The following is a 27450-nucleotide window of genomic DNA, read 5'->3' as shown; positions in this document are numbered from 1 at the left end:
AATAAGAAAAAGTGTTCTCCCGAGAAATTTTGGTGCAGTCGATTATTGGTAAAAAAGGAAGGTTATATATACACTACCTTTTTTTGAGGCCCGAAAAAAAAATTTTCTTATAGAATGTGGCCTGTAGAATCCATAATTTCAAACAGTTCCAAGTTTGCGGGCTACTAGTTCAAAAGTTACAGCCCTTTGAATTTTCTTTCGAAATTGGTTTCTAGTCTATAACTTTTGATTGAGAAGTCTGATCGAAAAAGTACGAATTGTTTTGGATTCTACGCACTAAAATTAATAAGAAAAAGTGTTTTCCCGAGAAATTTTGGTGCAGTCGATTTTTGGTAAAAAAGGAAGGTTATACACTGCCTTTTCTTGAGCCCCGAAAAAAAAATTGTCCCAGATCGACCCGGAAAAAAATTTTCTTATAGAATGTGGCCTGTAGAATCCATAATTTCAAACAGTTCCAAGATTGGGCTACTAGTTCAAAAGTTACAGCCCTTTGAATTTTCTTTCGAAATTGGTTTCTAGTCTATAACTTTTGATTGAGAAGTCTGATCGAAAAAGTACGAATTGTTTTGGATTCTACGCACCAAAATTAATAAGAAAAAGTGTTCTCCCGAGAAATTTAGGTGCAGTCAATTTTTGGTAAAAAAGGAAGGTTATATATACACTGCCTTTTTTTGAGGTCCGAAAAAAAATTGTCTCAGATCGACCCGGAAAAAAAATTTTCTTATAGAATGTGGTGTGTAGAATCCATAATTTCAAACAGTTCCAAGATTGGGTTACTAGACAGACTACTGACAGATCTAGGCGTTCATGATAATGTGAGTGCATTAGTTATTAGATCTTATTTGCACGATCGTGAATTGCCAGTAGTGTACAATGGTCTTGGTTCTCTAAGTTATACAGCAACCAGTGGGGTTCCGCAAGGTTCGAATCTTGGACCATTGCTATTCTTACTTTCTGTCAATGATATTCGTGCGAATATTATCTCAAATGTGCTATTGTATGCTGACGACATGAAAGTGTTTCGAACAATTAATAACATTAATGACTGTATGTATTTGCAAGATGATTTAAAAAACATTGATGTTTGGTGTGTTTGTTTGGTTTTGCGTTTGGGTTGAATACGAGTGGGTTGTGATAACGTGGTGTGTTTCTGAGAAGAAAGAGTTTGGTGTTTTTTAGCTGAGCTAGGACGTGTAACTTTACCTGGTGAATTTGTCATTGTAGTGTATGTCGCGTTACTTGTATTTATTGAGTTTGTTTGTTCAGTAAGTTCTATTCTCGGTTCTATTTGTGTGGTTGCTTGGGTTAAAGCTTTGAATATAAAATTTTTAGCGAAATTTGCCTTCCTCAAAGCAACTGGCTTATATTCTGATTGATAAAAAACAGAATTATCGAGACTAGGGTCCATATGTCAGCATGTAGGTATTACTTCCACTAGTAGGAAAAACCCTTCTAGCAGTGCGATTAAAGCCACTAACATACGACATCCTATATTAGGCAGCCCTAAAGTTAATATTTTGAAATTGAAAAAGTCTACAAGAGTAAAAGATATTAAAGCCACTATAAAATTTCACTTTGATTTTCTAGTTTTGCAAAAGAATAAATTTAGCCATAACTAGCCCACGCGGTTGAGAGCAAACGAAACACGGGTAGGTGTATTGTTTGGGTCTATTTACAGATTTACTAAACGTATAATTCAAGGGTATAAAATTCACATTGCACTGAGCGTGAGATAAATTTCCCACCACCTTTCCAAATCGGTTTTCTCACTCCCCCGTGCAACCGATCGCCGGGACTTTCGCAACTATGAAATTATTACCCCGACAATTTCCTCACTCGATGAAAATCCTTCAGTTCGTCTATTCCATCGAATACATTTATATGAATTTGTTTCGTTGGTGAAGTTGTGAAGATTTTAGGTAAGTCTTTTTTATCTTAAATCGAATTACGAGGGAGTACTTACTCTTTGGGCCATTCCTCCTTTTAATATACTTTCTGTTCTGACTGGGGAATTGTAATAATTTCAACTTTTTCTTCGGTTGAATTAGACACAACAATATTGAGTAAAGCAACTATTTAAAATAAAGAAAACTTGTCGATTAAATAACGAAAAATTAAATAAAACAAGAATTTCTATTAATATACCGATTACCTTTAACTGGTATTATTCTTACTCTCAATTAGCACATTTACTGCAACGTGCACTTGAAATGTTATGAAATAGTAATGATATTCCATTTTATTTATAGAATATTTTTACATGTATACTTGTATCAATTCGTTGAATGAAGGTCTCCATTTTGTTAGTTTGTTGAATGATAAAATGGTTGATTTAAAATGACAAACTAGGTTTTTTTCTTTAAAAAAATCAACTATTTTACTTGTATCAATATTCAGGTTTAATAATACGTATATTTTCTTATTTACACGCTTTGAAAATTTTAAAGTCTAAAGAGGGAAAGATGGTTCTACTTGTAATGTAATTGAGTCTAAGAGCTTCTTTAATAAAAATAATTAGCGTGGTTGGTAGATTTGTAAGTACACTGAATTGTTTGCTTTGTCAGCAAAAACTTTAGTTAGGTATTGGTCTGAGTGAACGATGACTCCTGTTTATCTAACAATTTTGTACTCAATTAATTTCGGTGCATTTTCCAGCACACACTAACTTTCCTTTAAATTATTTTTTGATATTCATTTTCTGTAAAATTATACTGAAATTTTCCAGATAAGTAATTTTGACATTACCTATTTTTTGACCGGCCTCTATGCATTTTTAGAACCGTTGCCTGCGTTGAAAAATTAGTTGCCAAATTCTTGACAGAGCAGCTTCCTAGCTCAAAGCAAATATTTAACAGAAAAAAAACTTTTATGACAGCCATACATCCATTAAACATAATATACACTGGCATTAATTTGCCGTATGTGCCGTTTGATTAGTAAACACTAAATTGCTCAAATTTTCAAAGGAAAATTTTTGTTGAGCTCTTACAGATTTCAGTGTAATTTGGATGTTATATCTTAAACGATTATTCATTTTTTTTCAGTTTTTTTGTAATAAAACCTGGCACAATTTTTGTAGGCTGTACACAGAAAAATAAGGTCTTTCCAATACCCTAATAAAAATTGTAGGTCGCTTTCAAAAATCTGGCCCGTCACTTTTCGTTTTCGTATCCATATCCAAAATTTGAATCGAATGCGTCGAGCCGTTACTATGAAAAATTGCCAACGTACGCCCGTACATACAGATGCAAATTTTTTTTTTTCTTTTAAAGCTGCTTAAATGATGTAAAACGTCGTGGTTAAAATTGGAAAAAAGCATCTTTATAAATAAGAAAGTTGACATTCATCGTCAAGTTTTTGCTTCGTTGAGGTGCCAGAGCTATAAGCTACCGAATGCAAAAAGAACTAACTAACTAAATATCATAAGCAGTAGTTCTACTCAAGAAGTGTAAGTACATTACGGACTAACGATAAATTATAATAATCAATCAATATTTATCGAAACTCATTCCATTCAGTAATGCAACACATTACATTTTCTGTGGCTGTTCGGACGGTAGAAACTTTCAACTTTTAATTAAAAGTGAACCTTAACAAAAGGCGTGACTGTACTACACTGCTTTCTTTTTGAACTCGACAAAATTTTATCCGTAATCGGAGAACGCGCGTTAAACTTCTCAAGCAACTTGCTTCTGCACACATTTATTATAAAAATGTCGAAAATGTCTTCAACAAAACAGATTACTGCGACTGCCCGTAATTTAGCGTAAACAGATAAACACGCTTTTCGCGAAACACTAGCAGCAGTAGGAGCCCAGTTTACTCGTTGTCTGAGGTATTTAAGGAAATCCCACTTCCACCATAAAATAAAGTTCAAAGTGCTGGGTGGTGAGGGTGAAAGCACTGTCTCTAGGAGTTCTCGCGAGGCTTATTGTTCGAAGAAATGTTTGAAAGTGCCTAATCCAACTTAGGATAACTCGAATTTTAAATTACACATTGACGTTTAATTTTTTCTTCAGTGTCTCGGGAATGGAGTTTCTTATGTCAGCTTTAAGATCATTGGAAAAGCTCAATTCTAATCTATTCAAACTAATAAAATTGACAAATATAACCATCGAATCGATAATAATAATAGTAAGAAATTGATGCCTGTAAATTAAGAATGTGAAGTCTAAATACAAAAAATATTGGTCAGATGTTTGAAAAAGTAACAAAGTAACTCCAAAATTTTCCGTTCCATTAATAAATGCGCCCCTTAAAAGAGGAGCAGTTGTGTCTCTGCATTGAAAGCAGTAACTAATTAGTAATTTACAACCAAACAGTTCAAAGCCAAATATTATACAATTCCAAAAACATAATCGTGCAGAAGTTGTAGTTAATTACTTTTACTTGAATTATAAGATTACATAAGTATGGTTGTATAATGGTTACGTTTAGATGATACCGATATAAAGTTACCTCTTACGCGGACTTTGTAAATGGAGTTGGTGATTAAAGCTATTATATTAACGTTCGTCTGATTTTACTAATGATCCTGGAAAAACGTATGGCAGTAGATATAATGAGGATAGTTTCTAAGGCCTTAATTGGCAGGGTTCTGCGCAAATGATATAGGACTATAGGGCATAGGTCCATAGCATATACATTGTATTCGATGTGCTTGTGTTAGAGACAACCCTGTAGTAAGCTGGTGTCTTCCATAAGTTAATTTTTTGATAAACGCATTTTACAGTGCCACACTCTCTCATCCGCAATGGTAAGTTTCTTATTATATATTTAGTCAAATATGTCATTGAGCATGCACTACAAATTATTCGAAAAGAGATTGAGCAAAAATAAACATTGGGCAAATTGGCGATTTCAAATGATTTTGTGAATTGGGACGTATATATATATAAATATTGTAATTATTTTGACGACATTTACTATGTTTTAAAACCCCGTGATGAGATGAGATTTATATTAGTTTTTTTTATATAAAAGGATTTCATATTTTGAATTATAAACACAATGGGCACATAAACACTTAATTTCAGTGAAGAAACATTTTTACCATCCAGAAAACTATCTGGAGCCGTCAAGTTTGCGTCGCGTCGCACCCCTCGCAGTTTAATTAGAGGTAGACGAAGGTCGCACAATAATCAAATATCAAATTTGTCCACTGTGTTTCGATTTTGGTACCGATAGGATTGACGAGCAATGCCATTGCAATTTTATGGGTTCGCTATTCTATTCATAAGAGGAGCCCGACCAGTCAGCCCTTTCTTTTGCAACTAGGTTCAGAGCCCCCTCAATAAAGGATATTAGGACCCTGTTTAGCCTAATAGTAGGAAAGCTGGTGGTAGGTATTTGAGGCACGCTGAAAACCAATACTTTTCCAATAATGCTCAAATACAGAATGACAGACCTGGCTGACGAATAGCGGGGCTAAATCAACCATTATATTTTTAAAGATAAAGATACGAATTTTATTTTTCAAAAAATGTTCTTGAGGCTTTTTGAAATTTTTATTACCTTTAAATTTAATATTTAAAGAGAGAGAAAATCAATAAGCCAGATCATTTAGTGGGGCCTTACACTTTGCCAGGCGCCTTCAAAATTTGAAAGAATATGGTCGCCATAAATACATAAATCCCTGCCCTGAAGAGTGACCTTATTCGGTCTCAGTGAGACAGTCCGAATCACGTACCTTCTTATGAGGTGGGTATCAGTTCTGAGGCTTTCCTCCCAGAACTGCCCGTGTCCAAGACTGCATCGACCCCTCCACTCGTCCCAATATTTACCCATATAGAAGCCTTCTAAGCCTCTGCCTCCGCAGCTAAGTGTTCAGTTAAAGCTGAACTGTGGTGCTAAGGGTCCCTTGTTCGGATCCGGGTTCGAGCATGGATATTTGTAAATGTATAGTGGGTTAGGTTGGTAGAGCAGCCTTGGTTGAAACCCCAACCACTCAAAAATGCAAAATAAAAAATAAAAAATCTACAAGTTGAAGAATTAGTCTTGACGGTTAATCATCTAGTTTATAACTTGGTTGGCGCAAGTTCACTAGATTGTTAATAGGAATTGTATCTGCAACATCTCCGTATGTTTTTAATAACATGAGCGAATCTAACCTCTTCTCACCTATTGAACTTCGAATATCTTTAATAAATGTGGTATGGTAATCACTAATTAATTAGTAAGCATGTTTGTGTAGACATTTAGTGACACTTCTGGAGAGTTAACATGCAAGCGACTTCCGGAATAGGACCGTGTCAATGTAGGACGAAGAATCAACGTTTTGGTCACTTTTGTAAGGAACTTCATCAGAATCAGAACAAGAATAACGATCAAAAATAAAAATAAAATAGATATATCAAACCCTTATCAATGAGACAACGGGAGTAACACGCACTACTCCACTAAACAGCACACGTTGGAACACTTAAAAAGAGAAAGCTAAACCTTTTCCATCAGGAGAAATTGGACAGTGACACGTCAATCAATGGGATAACAGTTTTCCAGAGCGGAGAAAGTGTACATCCCTCGTTACGTTTGAAATTGTTTGGTTTTTTGAAGATTTAAATGCCCTCGCGGATTTTTGTTTGGTAAAAGTAGGGGGAATGGGATAGAAACTTGACTTGTGGTTTCGAACCTTAAGATTTTGAAGAAATAAACTGGAAAAATAGTCGTCGAAATTATAAAATTCTTATAACTCAATCTGTTCTTTCAAACTTGCATTAATCTATTTTCATTATAAAAGCCACACGTTTCAGAAGCAGAGCTGTCTTTATCAGCGACCAGCGAAAGTTTGCTGATGATTGCAGTTTCGCTCTGTCTACGCGTTCGTTTCGCCCTTTCAACATTTGTTATGGGGAATATGTCGAAGAATGGATTATTGTCTTCAATGGAACATATTGTTGTCAGTTAAGGCATTTCTCATTATTCTACACACTGTACCTTCATCTCAACCGTAAATATCCCAAACTCCTATTGACGAGTTTATTTGATATCTAATCTCAAATTTAGGGGTGTTCGAGGAAGAGAAGAAATGGAGTGAAATCGATAACAGTAAAATCGTGGTAACAATCTCGAGGAGCTGACTGTAACACGTGAAAGTAAAGGTGCCAACCTAGATTTAGATGGACAGACCCTATTTCCGTTTTATCATTAAAAAGAAGCCATGCCCATTGGTTTCATACATACGTTTTTCTCGATGTATGAACATGGAAAACGTGACGAAAACTCCAATTTTACATACAATGAACAAAGCAGCACCGCAAATAAAAGCGAATTAATTTGTGTTACGTATTTCTAAATTACACGACTCAAAAGGTTTCAAAGTAACGTGTCACATAAAATGCACACTTCCATTTCCAGAAACGTGATGGTGTAATCCGTACGGAAATAGATACACTAGAAATATACCTAATCAATTAAACTCGTTGTGTAATTCGGTTACATTTACATTTAACGCGGGAGGCGAAAAGGAAATGGTTGGTATAGGGGATCCAAAAATATTCCATTGTCACTGTTTTAAAACTTGTCTGGCACTAGATATGTGATACGCGTTCTTACATGCTTCTGAAAGAGGCAAATGTTTTCACCAAAATCATAAAAAAAAAAATCAATACTTGATGCTGCCGATTTGCGAGTTTTTCGAATAATTCTGAATGTCACGGTCTACAATAAATGGAATAATCGCACTAAAGAATTACGACTGCACGCATTCAAATGCATCATTATGTACCTATGTATAACCCTACCACGACGAGGTCATACAATATATCAATTAAATGAGCCCAATAAATTATTATTAATTCAGCAGCAGCAGCAGACTCTTTTTTACATACAAGTCGAGTACCTATAAGAGGAGTTGAACCTCTCTTTTTGGAGTAAAGTTTTGATGAATTTGCTCACGGGATAAATTCCTGCTAGTCGACCTCTTCAGGAATGTTAGAATGACTTTAAACATAAATCTTTCAGACAAAATCCCCAAACAATCAGCTCATATGGTTACACAATGCAAACATTTTTATTAACTTACATTTATCGATGAGTGGAAATATTCGCCCATTGACAGCTGATTTTCTCCTTTGGAAGTGTAGCAGCAATTTCGAAAACTGGAGGGTGGAACGCCTTGTACAATACAACCGGACTTTTTGTATCGTCAGGTAAAAATTTGGTTACTCGTTGAAAGTGAATTTCGAAAGATGGTTGACGAATTTGAATCCGGATCAAACCGTGCTTCAAGTTTCTCGCAATTTATAGTTGAAATTTGATTTATTTACTGGAATAGTTACCAATGTTCCGCAGTATAGAAACGTCCCCTTACAACTTAGGGTTTTGATGGCCAACAAAAACAGTTAATCGCCTCGAACCTTTTCACCGGTTTCCGTTTGTAAATCTAATAACACCCCGTATACACAAGGGATGTGTCTAGTTTTTACTAATAAACTTGTATTTTAACGTAACTAGCCACTTCAAATATAGCACAATGAAACGTTTCGCACCTTGGACCTCAACGCTTTCGTGGTAACCATTTATTTAAATGAGAGCACTCGAAAACGCAGCTTACACTGAACGGATAAAGTACCCACGAAAATAAATTTGTCGAAAATGGTGGCTTTATTTTCGAGTGCGTTGCTAACGATTCTTATATATACATTGCAGTTATACGGTGTTCGGTGTTTGAAGTTTTAATTAACAATAAAATTTTACGCGATATCAAATGGTCTACACATTGCACAATATTCACAATATTTTATGCACGTGAAGGTATAGCAATAACACCGTCCCTCATTCTCCGTCACGACGATTTTTAAAACCGGCAACACTGTAGCGTTTTTCGACTCTTATCCGCTTGAACACTCGTTTCTTATCTTAACGCGCTTTATTTTCTCGCATCTTATCTCTATTCTGATTTTTTATGAAGATGTACACGGATAAAATTTCCTATACCGGCAAATTTGTAAATTTAACAAAAAATCTTTGCTTCAGGTTCAAAATGGAGTACGATTCCGAGACGAGAAAAACTAAAATATCCGATTCGGCGTATTCTACTAGCTTTTGTAAAAGTAATTCACATGGCAGGTACTATCCTTTGTTTATGTAAAAATGATTAGGACTGATTTTTTAGCGCCAGTTCGAAGAGTCTCTTGAGTGGTAGTAATTGCAGTAGCGGATATGGTGGAGTGGTCAATGCAGAGAAGTACGTAACATCTAACAGCATCGGAAATTGTTATTACGTGTCCTTTTTTAGCGTTGACAATAACCTACCGGCTTTAACTAAACGTAACAAAGACAAAGAAAATAAGAAAAGTAAGTCTGAGTCTACAAACATGAGTCAAATGCACGTGGCGCCTTCAGATTTTAATCAACATACAAATGGTCTCATCACTAACCCGGACAGCTTACATTTAGGTAAATTGACGTATAATATTGTAATGCCTGATTCCATCGCTTAACTTGCTGGTCAATGATAACACTGTCACAAATTGCAGAGCTCTTTTCAAAAATAGACATAATTGATATCGTCAGTCCCAAAACCAACGAAATGGGCACAGATAACATTTCAGATAGCAACGTAAAGCAATCTGAACATGTACTTCCTGACAATCTGACGCCAAATACCAAAGTAATCGAACCAAAGGTAACAGACAAAATTAGCGCTATCGAAAATGACCTTTTCTATTATTCAGAATGGATTTTGCTGTGTCATTTCCATGTATGATGGCATAGTGTTATATACGTCACCAAGCCTAACGCCGTTATTGGGATTTCCCAAAAATATGTGGCTGGGGAGGTCATTTAGTGATTTTCTTCATCCCAAAGATAGAGAAACGTTTTGTAATGAGATTACAAATGAAATCGCGATACCTATAGTGGAAGGAACTGACAGGAGAAAAGGTGAAACAAAATCATTTCTGTACCAAAATATTAATATTTCTCGTTTAGATATTCACGCTTCTTTCTACGTGTGCTTGAGAGAGTATCGCGGATTAAAGACATCTGGGTACAGTGTTGTAGAGAGAGCAGTTTCCTACCAAGCTTTCCATTTATCTGTAAAATTAAAATATACGACCCCTAATATTAACAAAATTCCCTTACCTAACGGCGAGGACACATTTCTAATAATTGTTGCCGTGCCGGTTTATTCAAACTATGCATGTAAGTGAAGTTAAGAGCTCAAGTTCAATTTACCATATATGCCATTTTAGTACCAGACGAAGTAAAAAAGTCGAGCATATTTGGTATGCGGCATACATCGGCCTGCATTTTTAATCAGGTGGATGCTGACGTTGTCATGAACTTTGGGTACCTCCCACAGCAAATGTTAGGAAAATCAGTCTTTGATTTTTATCATCCAGAAGATCTCCCATTTATGAAGGAAGTATATGAGTCAGGTAAGACTATTGTTTAATATACTTACCTCCTCTATACTCTGGCGTTTGCAGTAATGGTAAAATGTCAAATAGCAGGATCGGTTTATCGCAGCAAACCCTATCGTTTCGCCGTTCAAAATGGAGATTTCGTAATGATAGAAACGGAATGGTCGTGTTTCATTAATCCATGGTCGCGACGGCTCGAATTCGTAATTGGACTTCACAGAGTTTTACAGGTGACTACCCATCTATACTTTCCTCAGCGAAATAACGAGCTATCTATTCGAAGGGCCCCAGTAATCCTAACATTTTCGAAGCCCCTAAAGAAGATAAAAATAAACTTGCATCCGATCAAGTTTTGAAAGATGCCGAAATCATTCGAGAGGAAATTTTGCACATCTTAAATAAAGTAAGTACCTACTTACGTTTGACGCTCTCTTCTAAGACGTTGTGTTGAAGGAGTTGTACCGGCCTTCAAAACTGCCCCAGCGAGAGGTTGCCAGGCGATGCAAAAACCTAGAAACCTTTATGGAAAATATAATAGAATGTTCAAAACCAAATCAGTGTTTGGATCCCGTGCCTAAAGATGGTCATATTCTTGTAAGTTAGCGGATTTTGTTGTGATCACATAATGCTTACTAGCAAAATGTACGTGAAACGCGGGGCCGGTTGGGAATAATAAACAGAAATTTATTGTTAATTTTTTAATTGTAATTAAAGACAGATGCAAGTTACAAAAACTAATTTTTAAAATTGCTAGACTTTCTCCAGATAAATTCGTTTTCTGTTCGTTGACATTAAAGTGTTACAAGGTGTGTTAATAAGTGATCAGTTTAAGCAAGTATTTGTGGAACTTGTATCAACTACTCAAGCAGAACGCTAATGGTGCAACTAGAAATTAAAAAGTTAAAACGAACTACGTACAATGGTAAAAAAGCAAACGAAATGCCAAAATCCAGCAGGTCATGGAAGATAAAGAAAGATGTGGCATAGAAAAAATCCTGATAATGTAAAATGCGCATTGTAACACCCGGACGCTTTCGGAAGTTCAAGAGAACCCCAGAACGATGTAGAATAAATCCCCGACCGATTAGAATAACTTGTTTTGAAATCCGGTTCTAAATTAAAGATCACGACCAACTATAGACAAAAGCATCGAAAAGATTTCGAATGAATTAAAAAACAATATTACCATGCGTCTTCTTCAGACTGTACATCAATGTACCTACCACAACCCCTATTCATTTTACCGCTTTTGGAAAAATCACGGCCTACGTCTCGAGAGCATTTCAAATACACCTCCGAAGAAAACGAAACATTGACGTAATTGAGCGTCATCAATTTTGTCGGTGATTGTTCGTTGCGTTCTAAAGAAGGTATACCTACATTAATCCCTTTTGGGTTTAATAGAATTTTTTTCCGTACTTTTCAGAAGTTGACCGAGATATTTCGGAAACTCTGAAAATGATACACTAAATACATTAAAAGTATGGAGATTCGATACCTTTCCGGTGTTTTTGTGAAGTTGGCCGTGATCTTATTTATTTATTTATTGTCCCTCTCTTGTTCTGGGGCCTGAACAGGCTTGTGTCCAATTACAGAGTCATCCGCATAATGTTTTTTTAGAAGGTGTTAATTTGTCCTATACTACTCAGGTATTAGCTTACGAATTAAGAAAACTACAGGAAAACTTAATTCGGAGTAGCCGGCAGAATGCTCGAAACTGATCTAAGGAAATTCCCATCTCTGCCCCAGATGAAAAATTCTTACCTCAACCCAGGTTCAAACACCCGACCTTCCGGCTATGTAGTCCAACGCTCTGCCACTGTGACATATAATAGAATTTGCCAAAAATAAGTACTACAATAGAAACTGGTTTTAGGACACTGACGTAGGTACTTGATCCTAAAGAAAGTATAGTCGTTTGGAGACTTATGTGGTCGCATATTTCCTGGGTCAACTTCACGGGAACCACAAAGATCTTGCTTGTTTCTCCTTTACGATTTATAGCACAGTTGATACTGTGACAAGAACAAGATTTTGGAATTCGAGAAACATCCCAGAACAGAAGCCTAGTACAGATGATCATCTATTATTACAGATGTGCAACGAAATTCATTCTGAAAATTGGGACGTTCTGTGGACGTAAATATATATCATCGGAATTTAGGACAGGCCATTTTGGAAACCTGCATTTAAATCATATACAATTAGTGCGCGTTTTTACAAAATTGGTACCGGAACCTTTTTTTTGTATTTTGGGAATAGGTGTTATTGTTAGCAATTTGTAAATAAGTACAAATAAATTCATTTAACATTTGTTCTAAATTAATAATGTTACAGTATGGTTCCAACAACTTAGGATCATCATCACCTCGAAACGAAGACTGCGATAGGGACTCGTTTGAAACACCTCCGAGTTACACTCAGTTGAATTACAACGAAAATATTAACAGGTTCTTTAAAAGCAAACCAATGACCAACGGTTCAGATGAAAGTGGACGAACCGCTCATGTCGATCAGGTGCTCAAATGTTCTTCCTCCATTCCAATGTGCAATCAGTAAGACGTAATGCGAGCATAAGAGTCAATTGTAATTCTGTCTGTTTGTAGTAGAGTTTCTGGTAGCGGTAGTACCGGGAACATCAGTTCGGGAAGTAACCTTAATATCGAAGGTTCAACTAGTACATCAAATGGTTCTTATGAGCCTTTACTACTCACCGAGGAATTGATTCTAAGGTTGTAAATTGTTGGCCGATTTGTTAGTTTCGTTATCATTATATATTTAGACACAATGAGGATATGGAGAAAATGATGCGTCAAAGGCACAAGGAACAGCGTTCAACTATGAAGCCGTTGCCGAATGCCATTGTCAAAAACGAAAGTATCACCGTCAATCATGATCAACAGGTAATTTTTTTCGCACTAATTCCTATCTCTGTTGTACTTACTCCTGGGACCAAGACAATGTGTTTTAGTTTTCTATTTTAGGGAATAAAAGTAACAGTAAACAACATTGTCAAGCTGATTCAAAAATTACTGGTTACATTGAAATACACCTTGCACAATACTTTATATTCATTAAACCATTAGTACAGGAGGAAATAATTTCGCCAACGGCTTTTTGAATATTCATTTCTGCTCCTGTTTTCTTAATTGACGTTACATTTGCAACAATATTAACATTAACAATCAAATTTAAATTGCTATAGCTAATTATCAGAGTACAAAAATAATCCCTCTAACTTAAAACATACACATTGGTCCCAAATGGTTAGAATAATTTGCTCCATGGGGGTTTCGTTCTTATGCAATCGACTGCGACTTTAGTTCCTTGGTATAAAATACTATATTATTTAAGAGATTTGAACAGTTCCAGGGAGTAAAACGAAGTGGATCGTTGTCGTGGGAGGCGGAAACGGTTAAGGTTTTAAAACAGAAACATTTAGCCAATGAAAAACGAAATACGACTTTCGGCTCGTGTAGTCATAACATTTCGTCGAATTTTGCTGGCAAATACAACTCGAATGTTATAGATAAAGGAAACACTAGTGGGGTAAGTCAATCTTTCTCTACTTATTTAACATGTTAACAGCGAAACCGACAATTTAGAGTAAAACATTGTAATGATCATAACGGCGCAACGTGGGAGGGTGTAACGCGTTGTTGACAGTAAGGGTCGTTCATAAAATTTGGTAAAAATGCGAATCCATTAGGGTTTCCTTTTTTACGCTTTGCGACTGTTATTTCTGTCTTTTCATTTCTTCTTAATTTCTTTTAATGCTGTTGATCTGATAGTTCGGCAAAACACTATTTTTAGTAATTGTTCAATGTCAATTTCGACAAAACTTCTTAGTCTTAGATTGTCCGTCGTTCCATCATATGTGCATGTTTACGTGTACTTTTTACTGAAAATTTGGCAACAGCTCTAAAGCTTCCAGCCGAGCCCAAAATCGGAAATAGAACCAACTAAGCCAAAAAACGTTTGTTTTGATAATTTCATAGATTTCTTCACTTCACTCTATCATGTAACAACAGTTGTTTTAAAGAGGAAAAAGAACAGTTGTGCTAAACTTACACCTGGTCTTATTGAGATGCTCATTATCAACTTTTTGTGACCGCAACTGTTCATAAATTCAATTAATTGGTTCTAGTCGGATCACCTGTTTTTGGCAGTTACCAAAAAAACATATGCTTTGTCTAACACTACAAAACGCAATTACAGTGGTTAATCTTCCGCTTCGAATTGTGATTCGTGTCATTTTTTAACAGTTGAAATCAAACCATACAAACGTTTCAATGACCTTACTTTCGTGCTAGAAAGAGAAAACCACTGTCAACTACCATAACAATAATTATTGAACGCCCGTTATAATACTGTAGCACTTCGTATTACCGACAAAGACACTGATTCATTGAATAACCAGGCGGTTTTTGGAGTTTCTGAGCGAACCTCCCTGGTAGCTCAAGATTTTTTTTTGGTTACATTGGAAAAGAAAGAGAAATCAATAGTTTGAGGATGTTTCAAAATGGAAAAATAATTAGTTCTTGATTTGTAAGTGACAAAAGTCTTATAGGGTTGTGAGTCTTACTTGCTTTCGAGGCTTACGCGCTATAAAGTCTAGATCTGCCAAGCCCGTCTTCTGTGTGGGAAATAAATTGTCAGCAGACTGTTTAGTAAAACTAAAAGACGTTCTAAAAGGAAAAAAAAGTGCTTTTGATACATTTACCGAAACAAAGCATCAAGGTTTTAAAATTTCGAAAGCAACGTGCGCATGTTGCAATGAAGGAAAAACATCATCTTCCGAGTCATTCCAGTTTTTTTGTCTGGCAGCTGCTACTAGAAAAGGATAAAGTTTAATTCGCATAAAAAGGTGCATTTTCTGTAGGTATAGTTTTAGTACCTCATAATCAATAAATTTTATCAAAGCAACCTTCATACAGCTTTAAGGTAACAGATTTCATTTAATAAGTTTCATTTTTAAACTAAAATTGTAGGATGAGCCTGACATTTCTGCACTGTGCTTATTTTTAAGACAGGAACATTATTTTTCCCTACAATGTGGGTCGCAGTCAAGGTGGAAGCACCAGTGAAGGGCAGTTCTAAAAATAAAACAAAGAACACTATAATAGATCTAATAAATATAACTTATCACGTTGCTTGTCTAATTAAATTTCACAAGTCCATGTGAGCAAGTACTTCCTGAATAACCGGTATTGAATAAACTAAATGCAAGATCTACAATGCAACCGTACTAAGAGTTTTGCACTCTTAGAGACGTTCTCTAACAGTATAAGGTGAAAAATCCTTTTGTGAGTCTCTTATCATGCAGTGTAGAAAGTTGTTTAATTGATTTTTTTTATTTATAGGTGGGCGATCTACCCTTGTGGCCGCCATTTCCACTAACAGTAAATTCGTTGAATAGTAATCAGTCGAATGCACCTGGAGTCGTTCCCGTCTACTACATTCCAAGCCAAAGAAAAACTCCATCCGATTACGGCGAAGTTACATACCCTCCTGCCCACGAAGGTACTGTTAATGCACAAATGAATGGATCGTCAATTAAACGTTGACTTTTAGTTCAGTACATACGCGGAGTAATGTATAATCCAGTGTTTCCATCTCCAGTATTTTGCACCCCCATGGCAATGGTGCCGTTTTCATTGCCGCAACCTGTTGCGCCATTCATACCGGACAGTAAGACCGTGCTGAAATCGACTCTGTCAGGGCGCCAAAGGTCCACATCTCGAGCCACCTCAGTTAAGGCAGAACCTGGAAGCGCGATTGGCTCTAACGTTTCCGCAAGCTGTGTTAATCGAGTAAGTCTGCTATCTTTTTTCTCAATGCGAATTGTAGAGCTAATATTCGCTACGAATATTAACTTTGACTTATTTTAAATGAAAATTTAAGGATTTTTCCCATAAGGATATTGGTTTACCATCGGTTTGTTCTCCTGATTCTCCATTGGTGAGCTCCATTGATGGAGAAGGCCATATGGATAATTCTAATGTAACTTATAAGGTGAATTGCGTATTTAATGCATGTGCTGTTTAGCTTTTGTACAATGTTGATGTGACAATTCGTACATTGAGGAAGTTCTTACAGTATTATACATTTAGCATCACATCACTTTTAAGCAATTTTGTACTTACTTAAAAATAGTTTGTATCGAAACACGAAAAAAAAGGTGCATAGTGACTTGTTTTGTTATACACATACTGAATACTTAACGGGTAGTAACATGGTAGTCATACGTTTAAGGTGCTTTAAATTGTCATTCGTTGTCAAAACAATCATAGCATTGATTTTTCAGGAATGAATGGTATAACTTGGGTGGTGCAAATGGCCATTAAAACTTGTTCCGCTCAATTTTTTTCATTTTCGGCAAGAGGCTTCATTAGACCAAAAACTCGGTCTACAGTAAAAATGTAAATCATACTATCAACGCACATATTGTTTTGGATTAACTTTTTTCATTTCATAAAGTAGTGGAAATAATAACCTTAATCCGAAATTTGGCAAATAAAACCTTCTCCGTGAAATTGGAGTCTGGGGAACGATCCTTTTTGACGGTTCAAGATTCAAAGTCGAATTACTTCGTCTACTCCTGTTTCCGTTCACGTTACGGCGGAGGACCACACAGACTTTCGCTTTCTAATAAAAGATTTCAAAATCGCACATTTTATGTGTTTACATTTGTAGTTTTTGAGTACAAACAAAGACTCTTCGCTGTAACATTTCATTTTCAGAATTTGTAAATGGATTATTTTGATTCAGCAGCATTTAACCATCGAGTGAATTCACTTTCACGAGATGGTTAGCTTCCGTTTATCGTCGTGTATAATACAAAACTTTATTTTATAACAGAGGCCAAATTATAAAACTTTTCAATTCTGTAAGTATTTACCTTACACGTCCAAAATATCAAGCTTAGGTTCGCCCATCGTCTTCATGGAATCAAAATGTTGTTTGTTCTGAGCTTCCTTTTATTTCATGCTCCGCGTCCCATTTTTGTCCATAGAATGCACACTCATTTGTTTCACTTTCTCTAACCTTGCCGTTATAGTGATCACTTTATCTACTCTTACTGTTAAAGAGAGACTTAGCCTATTCACTCAAACCTGTTAAGTATGACGAAAATAGCATTTTTGGTCTTAATAAGAGCGGACGATGCGCACACTTTTCATTCTCCGTTGCCATCCTACACGATGATCGAAACTTTCAAACATTGTAGTTGCCTATGAGACTGTTTATAATAGCACTTAGATAACCTAAAATGAAAACGAAGTATGCAATGCAGTCATTGATTTTACGTACCTATTGAATTGATTCAATTTCCTCTTGTTGCTCCGATAATTCGCTTCCGGACAATTCGTTCCCAGAACAATTCGCGCCCCGATAATTCGCTCCCGAACCATTCGCATTCGGACAATTCGCTCCTAGAACAATTCGCGCCCCGATAATTCGCTCCCGAACCATTCGCATTCGCATTCGGACAATTCGCTCCTAGAACAATTTGTTCTAGGAAAATTCGCGCCTAGAATAATTCACTCTCATAGTTAATCTTTGAAAATCGGTTACTTGAACTGAACTCAATAATTCATAAACCAATTGAGCTCAACATGCATTTTTTCCGGGAGGGATATGTCCGTTGAATGAATTTTCCGAGAGCCCATTGTTCTGGGAGCGAATTGTCCTAGGAACTAATTATCCGGGTGCGAATTGTCCCCGAGCGAATTATTCGGGCGTGTATTTTTCGGAGAGCGAACTGTTCTAGGAGATAACATCTGGGTACGAATTGTCCGGGAGCGAATTATTCAGGCGTGAATTGTCCGGGAGCGAATTATTCAGGCGTGAATTGTCCTGGGAGCGAATTGTGCTGGGAGCGAATTGTCTTGGGAGTGAAATATCCGGACACGAATATTCCGGGAGCGAATTGAGCGATAGAGATTTAATTTATACCAAATAGATACTAAAATAAAAAGGGGCAATTATTTATGGTATCAAGACGGAAGGAAGATTAATTTTGCAGTGATTACTATACCAAATGTGCACCATTAGAAAGGAGATATATTGAAAAAATGTTTCAAAACTCACTCATGGATGTTGCCGCGTAACACATCTGTAAATGATGAGTAACGGGCAAAGATAGACCATAGCAGCTATCAATTGGCGAAAACCCGATCTATAGGGGGCCCAGGGGCTCGGATCTCGGTAAAACAGACAGACAGACAGAAAATCAAGCACATAAGCGTTACCTCAACTTCGTTGTGTTACGCTAAAAACTAATCAACAAGACTATCTACGGAAATCGCCGCGCAAAATGTTCAAAGCATCTACCACACTCCACTCAATGGATTAACCACGGACTATCTGAAGAGTCGAGCTGAAATTTTACAAGCGATTGAGTAACATATCCACTTAGAAGATAGCTAAAGGAAGCTACCAGCGAGCAATATCCAGGTGGGCTTTGTGTTTATGAATTCTGATACCAAACTTGATGGGATGGGTAATTAAAATTGATTTAGTTTTGGTTGGATAAAGGGGAAAACCAGGAAACCAAGAAGCTTACATTCCGACATAAAATTTATAGGAATGTTAAGGCTGACTAGTTTCGACGATACCGTCATCTTCTGACTTTAAAATTAAGGGGGGAAAATTACATAAACTTAAAACATCAGTAATGACAACTACGTTACAAACGAAAAAATTGACCAAAAAGGTCTCTTAAACAATTTAATTCAAACACAGTTCGACATGACAAAGTGCGAAGTTGAGTTTTTAATTCCACCCTAATTTCTTCGATGTCCACCCCATTTTGAGTTCAAGAAAACATGGACACCCTCAATTGAGTTTTGGAAATGTCCGTTGACGTGTTAAATTTTTTTTAACTTGAAGTAGGTAGGTATGTATTTGGAACCTTTTTGGCCAGTCAGAAAGGAAACAATATACTGACGTTTAAGAAGTATGTTGAGACCAAGAAAGCCAAATGCGATTGGAGAAAGCCACAGTCGTCACATCCTTAATTTTGAATGCGAATTTCATTTTTCATATTTCATTGGTAATGATATAGTTTTTGGCGGTTCTTCCTATTGGAGGTTGGTGATCATTTTGTTTCTCCACTCTGTCAGGTCGGAGAACTTTATACAACCATAAAAAGGTGCCCGGATTGGCACCCCCTTGCTTGATCTACAATCAATTACCCTGAACATATTATCTGTTTTGTTGCCTATTCTAAAGATTCCAATTTTTTTAGTTTTAGTACATACGTGGCTTGACAATTCTATCGTGTGTTGGCATTCGGTTGAGACGATGCATTTCTAAAATAAAATTGACACGTTTGTCTATTAATCCTTTACCTTCGACATGAGAGTATCTTTCGACCCTGCGTACTTTTTCTAAAGTCAGTTTGTTTGTTTTCGTACGATTTGAGCAGAAAGTCACGTACTATTATTTTTTAAGTGTTTATTTTATAATTGGTAGTTAACACGTAATCTAAAAAAATTAAATATGCTTTTAAATTGGTTACACCTTAACAACCATGGTGAGTGCGATTGATTTACCAGTGGAAGTCATCATAGATAACAGTTACCTATATAGTTTAAATGCAAGTAATTGTTGACGTAGGTACAGATAACGGTAATATTGTGCTTTTGTGTGAACTGAATGTAGCTCTAAAGTAATATAGTTGGGTTTTGGCCATCAGCAACGACGCCGTATGCAACATAAGGAAGATTTTTATCGACGCTGAAGCACGTACGGTTACTTGTCAAGACTGATGTATCAGGTTGTAATAGCTTCAAGAAACTGCCTCGTCGTATTTCACTTAATTTTTACTTTATTGAGTAAGTACTTGTTAGTTGTGTTTCACAGGATTAATAACTACCTACTACGTAAAGTTGTTTCTTCTTGTGTTTTGTCTACGTTTTGCTTCTGTCAATTACTCTTGCTTATACTTACATGCTTATTTTGGGGTGACCATAAATAGGCCATGGCACTGTAATCTAATTTATCTGTAGCATTGATTCAACGTTTTAGGAGACAGAAGTTATTTGGATGAGCTTGATACTAAATAAAATCCCACATATTTCGAAGTTAAAAGTAATAAAAATTAACAGAAGACAGACGTTAATTTATTCCACTATTTAAACAATAACGCCAACCAAGATGTATGGTAAGGTATGGTATGGTAATCTTAGTGAACTTAAGAACATGGAATTTACTAAAGCAACTCCGAAGAACTTCTAGAAAACCTTTCCTCTTAATTGCTTCGGAAGCTTCTTTAAAGAAATCTAAATGATGTTTACAAAATCTTAGGGAATTTCTGTCAAGAATACACAAGAGTCCAGGAAGAATCACTGTAGAATTATTAGGAATTTTTTTTTTTACTTTTTGCCTTTTTTTAAGTGGAAGAGGGGAGTACTCTACCCACTCGACCCACTATTCTCTCCGGAACCGTAATCAAACCTGAGATTCTTGTGGTTATACCCGAGCAACCAACCCACTAAATCAAGTGTGTGGGCAAACCAAGCTGCATTTTCTAAGAGAATATCTGCCGAATCGCTTATATATCTCTACCATAGAACATGTCCGAATGGTCACACCAGATCTTTTAAAGGTCTTCCAAAAATTACATCAATTATTTTAGTATCTTGAGAGGATCTCTTGAAGAATTCAGGAACAGCTTACGTCTCTGTGAAGAATATCCTAATAATTTCGAAAGGAAAAAGAACCTCTAACCAAGTTCTGAAGAATATTTGAAGAATCCCTCAAGAATCAATCAAAATTACCTAAAAGTAAAACCACATTAAAAACAGTATCATTATGGAAAAAAATGAAGATTAATAATATTATGTGTTTTATAGAAAACATTTGATCACTCTATTAACACTTTCTGGTAGTTACCGAGATGGCTCTTCCAGTTCGACTCGATATTGTCGTACAAAATTTCTATGCTGAACCCGAATTGAAACGTAACCCTTTTGATCATAGCATCTAACTTAGCAGACCAAGTTGTATCCTTACTAGAGAATTTGAGGTTTCAATTCGGGTGCCTACTAGAACTTCACCGACCTAACTAAACAGATTTACAATGGTGCGGTTGGAATATTTCTGAGAGTGTATGCTGATATATTTATTTAATTTTCGCAATTCACGTTTATCAAATGTTCCTCCAATAGCAAAGTAGGTAGTATAGGTAGGCACCTTGCTATGTAACTTTTATGGGTATACCGAGATTACGGAATGTTTCACAAATGACTCAGAGTCTTAAAGAACGTAAAAATGAGATAGTTTGGGAAACCTTAACTTCCTTTCCATTTACATGCCCAACGACAAGTGCAGACAACTCATCTTTGGAACAATAAAACAATATAACTAATGGAATTTTTTCCATACAAAAATTACGCCCCATACATATGGTCACCCTATAACACCTTCCTTTCTTTCTATGCACAACAACTTCATACAACAACGCACGCCACACTTTCATCCTCTTTGTGTCACCAGGTGGTAAACATCTTCAGTAGTTAGACATAGTATAATGCTTTAAGTACATACAAAAATTCAATATAAATTGATGCTAATGCGCTTTTGTTATACATACTTCTAGGTAATCCTTCCTTCGTGCACGTAAGTACTAGGATAGAAATATTCTCAAATTCATGTTGCATTACCTTAAAACGTAAAAGCTGTTGTTTGAATTTGTTATTACGAAGTTTCGTTGTTTGGTGGTAACCTGCATAAAATTTGCAGACCGTAGAGACTGTCGAGGACAAATTCGTCGACAGCGCACCTTACGACGAAGGGAGCAGCCACTCATCGTCATATTCGTCATTTTTCAAAACCGACAATGGATTCAGTTCGAATGAAGATTCAGCTGGGGAAAATGGTAGGAAGGACAAGAATAATGTAAGTTACCGATCTCCTTTTACATAGTGATCAAATTTCAGTTTGTGCATTCCTTTAGATCACGAATAAAATTTTGCAGAGGGCACACGCGGTCAGGAAGTGTGATCCGGTTTGGATGCAAGCAGTCAACGTTACACCAGATTTAATTTACCGTTATCAAATGTCGACTATGGATCTTGATGAGGTTTTGAAGGCTGATCATAACGCCATGGAAAATGTGAAACAAGTTAGTATTTGCATTTTTGTTAAAGTGGTGGATGGCAAGGGGTGATTAGGTACACCTAAACAGTATAAGTATGCCGTTTGCAAATAAAAGTAACCCTGTAATCCTCAAATGTATTCATTTACTTGGTTCCAGTATTTTAAGTGGGTCGGGTTCAACCAAGGTTGCTCTACTAACCCAGCTCACTATATACACAAAAACCCATACGAATTCAGTGGTCCTTAGTTCTAATGTACCCTGTGCGTTGGGCACCACTCCACGTCTCCACTATCTCCGCTTCTACTCAAGATAGAGACCCGATGGGAACATCGTTCCAAGGATTTTTCATACATAGGTATTTAACTATATTAACCTGCCTGAATTTTTAGACACAAAATTAGCCAGTCAAAATTTGCATAACTAATTAATTCGCATACCTTACATTTTTTCTTTTGTTAATCTTTTTTTTGCACAAAAACTTAGTTGTTCAATTTATTTTTGACAATGCGGACTTTCAGACAAATACAATAACTGGGCACGGAACGATGCACTTAATGGGGTTTTTACCTACTTCGTTTGAGCACAAAGTCTCTGAAAGATTACGTCACCACCGCCTTCGTTCTTTATCGTCGATGACTAATCTTTCAAGGCACCTCGATGTTTATCGAGATTTCTGGAATGTTCGCTACCCTAACCCCCTTCTTAAAACTGTTGCGGCTCGCAACACGGACAACGGTGGTAGCGGAGATACAGTCCCAGGTAACTCGTGTAATGCGAAATTGATGGCGGTACTTGTACGATGACCCCCTCGTGCATCTTTTATTTTTTAACAAAAAACAATCCACCGTCTTACGAATGAGTTGGGGGGTGCCTCTAGGGTTAGCGTTTTTGTTGCACAATCAAATTCTGTGCATTTTGTCATGCACTATATGCAATATGCATTAAAAGAATTTATGGATTCAAAACCGTACACGCCGGTATTGTTTTCCTTAGAAAAACTGGTTTACATTTCAAATACGGGATCGAGCGTTGCCCATATTACCAAAAAAAACGGCATCTAAAATAATGTCTACTAAAATCCCAATTATAAAAATTCCTACTGCTTAATTATTAATTAACAAGCACCTATAAAGTGGATCACTTCAGTACCTTTATTAATGATGCATCCGAGTGACATTATCACTGGTGCTATTGCAGATCGAGTTGTAGTCTGCTCCCCAAATTCGCCTTGGTAAATACTCCAAAATTTACTACTGGTCGGCGGTGAATAGCACCGTGGGTTGTTGAAAACAATCGCAGGTTGGTTAATAAGATAAAAAAACAACGCTAGTTGATGCCATATCTCCATTAATCTTCTTACGCAAATTTACTAATGCTATGTGAGTTCTAGCCGAAAATCGCACTCACCTTTTTAATTCACCTAGCCCGTAACTATAGGACCAACCGCTTTTAAATCACAAATTTGTATTACAATAAATTGCCAAGTTCATCCACTGATATTTACGTGACCGCTGTTACAGAGCGAATGCTACTAAAATGACTCCAACGCCGCGCACTACATAACATGCAGATTCGCGCAATATGTGCATACTAAAAATAACTACGTATATTAACATTTGTGTACACTGCAAATTAAATTTACCATTTAAGTTACACTGTAAAGTTCAAATTTTTGCCATACAGTAGGACAATAAAAAGGAATTAATTTTGTGATAAATGTCGGCCCATGACATTTTTAAGTTTCATCAAAAGCTACTTTCAAGGTCTTCAAATTGTGTCCAAATTCGCATTCTTCTCGCTTCCTGTCAAGTGCATTTCAAGTTCACCGCAAATTCTCAATATAAGGTCTTCGTCAAATCACAATATCTCTCAAAGTTTCCAACAATTAAAAGCGAGGAATCTCTCAAGTTTAAATGTTTCTCTCATGTTCATTTGAAGTTACCTACTCTTAAATTTTCATCATGTTCCTCTAAAGCTTCTTTTCTATTATCAGTAAACAAACGTGTTTCAATATGAAAGAGTATAATTGTAGGAGATAAAAATTGAATAATTTTATAAAAAGTTACCTACTTAGCATTATGTATCGGTATGGCTCTAGTTAGTGGAAAGAATGATTATGAAAATATTTAATTCTTCGCACACCATGTAAGAGTCTTTTGAAACAAAATCCATACCTATTATATCAATATGTAATTACTTACTATTACACAATACTTTTAATTGCAGCCTGATTTTGTCAATGAACAATTGCACGAACTGTATTTATCTATGGAAGATGAGCAAAAATCCCCAACCTATAATCTGTATGGGTCGGTCTCCAGCAGTGAACAAGAATACAATAATTATTCAGATACGGTAAGCCAATAATAATTTTTTATACAGCATTGGGATCTCACAATTCTTTAGAAGTAACGATGTTCGTTAAATGGGGCAAAATTAAATCATATTAATTTTTGGTTTGCATGGCTAATACATTCCTTCAAACAAATTTGTGTTATTTCAAAATGAAAAATTAGTTGCACCACAAAATACCAGCTTCATAGGTAATATATCTCAAAACCTTCATGTGTTCCAGGTAATACATGAAAGGATGGCTAATAGTATACTTATGATGATTTATGAAGAAAACGCTGCCCTTCCTTCTTCCGATCATTGAAGCACCATGAATGTTTATATAATTGAATTGTTTTTATGGATTTGCAGTCAGTTGTTAAGTGTTGATTGTTTTTGTTAAGATTTTGTCGTATAGTCCCGGGTCCCTATGCCATTAGTGTAAGGCAGCGAAAATGCGAACCCCCAAAACTTTTAGACCTCGAATGTCGAAAATTTTACAATCATAATAGTTATATTTTTATATAATAATGTTTTGTACATAAGTACAAAATGTATTGTTATGTCTGTAAAGGACAGTTAGGGTGGTTTAAAATGTCAATATCGCCATGACGCAATAGGTGCTAATGGGACACTTGTGAATGTCCTCTTTTAATTTAATCGCTAATCAGTAAATCAAAAGGCGTGGCTGAGAGACACGTTTGGAACTCTAGGGTGGCTCACGGAAGATGACACAGAACTATTTTTCGGTTATTAAACATGTTTCAACATGTCTCCTATCATGCAATATTGGATATGCTTTTTAAAATTCGCTTATTTAGTTTCTAAGTGACTCCACGATGTAACTGCCAACATGATGTTCATGTCAATAGACGGACGTTTGGGTAAATGATTGCCCAAACATATTTTTTATGCCTTAAAGAGAAAGCGAATTTTTTAAATATATCCTCTAAACTAAATGAACAAATCTAAAAAATAGCTGTAAAACTGTCGAGCTTCCAATTTACGCTGTTTTAAAATGATTCATATTCTCGGAACATGGCAAAAACGGGGTTAAGAGTTTCTCAAGCTCCACCTTTGTGATCTACTTGAAAAAGCAAACTGCACAAGTCGAATGCGCTTCAATCACAATCAGTGCACAGCGAGTACAATCAAGTGCCTACAAACCAGAAATGTTCTTTTGTAAAATATGCCTATCAGAAATATTGCTTAATTAACATGTGGTAAGAATATTGTAAGAATAATCCTAACATGGTAAAAATATTCCATGTTAGATTCTTGAAATATTCTTTGTCGTTAGGGTGTAGCTTATTTATTCAACACATTCACGTTCATGGCCATTTTGTCATTGTACTTCGTCACTGTTAAAATATGTCATTCAGTATTATGAAAAATGTACTATTAGCTATATTTTCTATTTATTTAAGAAAATGTGTAATGTTATGCGTTTTTTGTAAGCCTTTCTCCCCAAATGACCAATTAAACTAAGTAAATATTTTATGTAGATTTATATTGTACCTAGGCATAAAATAACACAATCGCACAGTCGAAGACATTTGTGCTAATAACTTCCAAGCTTATTTCACGTTAGGTACCCTTTTTGATGTAAGATTATAGATGTGTTAGTGTTTCAGTGTGGTAAATAAATGTGGCGCAATGAAAACATGTCTTATCCTGATTGTAACACCTTGATTATACACCTAGTTGTTCTCTAATCCAAATTTCATGCAAATATCAATATAACAACCCAAGCATTTTAGGTAAAATATAGAACTATAGCTACAGGCCGATTCAAATTCGAGGGCCATATGGGGATCTCGGAAACTGTAAGAGATAGGTAGGTAGTTTAAATTTGGCAAAATCGTTTTTATTTTATACCGAAGTTATTTAAAAAGATATTTCAACATAAATGACACATTAATATGGCGACTTTTTTCCTTCTACAAGATGCTAGTTTTAAATTTTAAGTCTGACGTTTCGTTTCCGATTAACCATCATCAACTATGTTTTTTCTTATGGATTTTTTACCTTTGTGTCATTTGATAGAGCACTTTTTTCTGATTTCATAAAGTAAACTTCACTATTTTTTAAATATTGTTAAATATCAAGTCACAGACTTGATAGGAGGTTTGTAGTTTTTCATCTTTAAGACACAGTTTGTAAATAATCTTTGTATACTTCTACCCTCTCATGAACAATATTAAAATCCCAAACGTGTGTTGTGGAAAAGAGTTCTCTTTGCAGGTTTCTGTCATGAGCAGTTAAGCAGATTTTATTTAATTTAATAAGATGTGAAGGTTTATAATAAACGAGATTTAATTATTTGGATTTATAGTTTACATGTAAAAATTTGACAGCAAACGTCCTTTTGTACAATCGCCATTTAATTTGAATATATAAAACTGGCTTTATAGAATTATTCAAATTTTCATCGTAAAAATCTAGGAACTTATAATATCCATTAGCGAGCAAAAATAAGATGCAATGGGTTTCTTTATGCTATGTTTAATCTAAGTTCTGCTTAAATTTAACGACACAAACAACTATTTATAGTATTTTGAACATTTATTTTACTTTACGAATATAATTTTTACACATTATTTTAGAAATCAATACTTCCATAAGCGTTTACATAATGCTGCGACT

General features: G+C 35.7%; 1 protein-coding gene across 1 annotated transcript; it reads left to right on the top strand.

Annotated features, from left to right (window-relative positions):
- Positions 1–1836: 1836 nt before the first annotated feature.
- Positions 1837–26302, top strand: LOC116172526 (period circadian protein-like). Its single transcript, XM_031489758.1, has 22 exons — positions 1837–1919; positions 8977–9069; positions 9116–9187; positions 9239–9399; positions 9480–9628; positions 9678–9885; positions 9934–10146; positions 10197–10382; positions 10434–10597; positions 10651–10770; positions 10821–10961; positions 12705–12922; positions 12974–13099; positions 13150–13270; positions 13722–13916; positions 15731–15890; positions 15942–16180; positions 16287–16382; positions 22116–22271; positions 22330–22497; positions 24700–24828; positions 25049–26302. The coding sequence occupies exons 2-22, from the start codon at positions 8984–8986 to the stop codon at positions 25127–25129; spliced, it is 3189 nt and encodes a 1062-aa protein (XP_031345618.1). The 5' UTR covers positions 1837–1919; positions 8977–8983; the 3' UTR covers positions 25130–26302.
- Positions 26303–27450: the final 1148 nt, after the last annotated feature.

The sequence above is a fragment of the Photinus pyralis genome, unplaced genomic scaffold, assembly GCF_008802855.1.
Source record: "Photinus pyralis isolate 1611_PpyrPB1 unplaced genomic scaffold, Ppyr1.3 Ppyr1.4_LG5, whole genome shotgun sequence".
Classification (NCBI taxonomy): Eukaryota; Metazoa; Arthropoda; class Insecta; order Coleoptera; family Lampyridae; genus Photinus; species Photinus pyralis.
Note: the sequence above shows the minus strand (reverse complement) of the source record. Positions and strands in the feature narration are given on the sequence as shown.

Excerpts from the sequence above, each read along its gene's own strand:
- LOC116172526 (XM_031489758.1), top strand. The coding sequence starts at position 8,984 with ATGGAGTACGATTCCGAGACGAGAAAAACTAAAATATCCGATTCGGCG. Across the intron at positions 9,886-9,933 it reads AGGAACTGACAGGAGAAAAG|ATATTCACGCTTCTTTCTAC; the intron begins GTGAAACAAAAT and ends TTTCTCGTTTAG. Across the intron at positions 13,271-13,721 it reads CCGTCAATCATGATCAACAG|AGATTTGAACAGTTCCAGGG; the intron begins GTAATTTTTTTC and ends ATATTATTTAAG.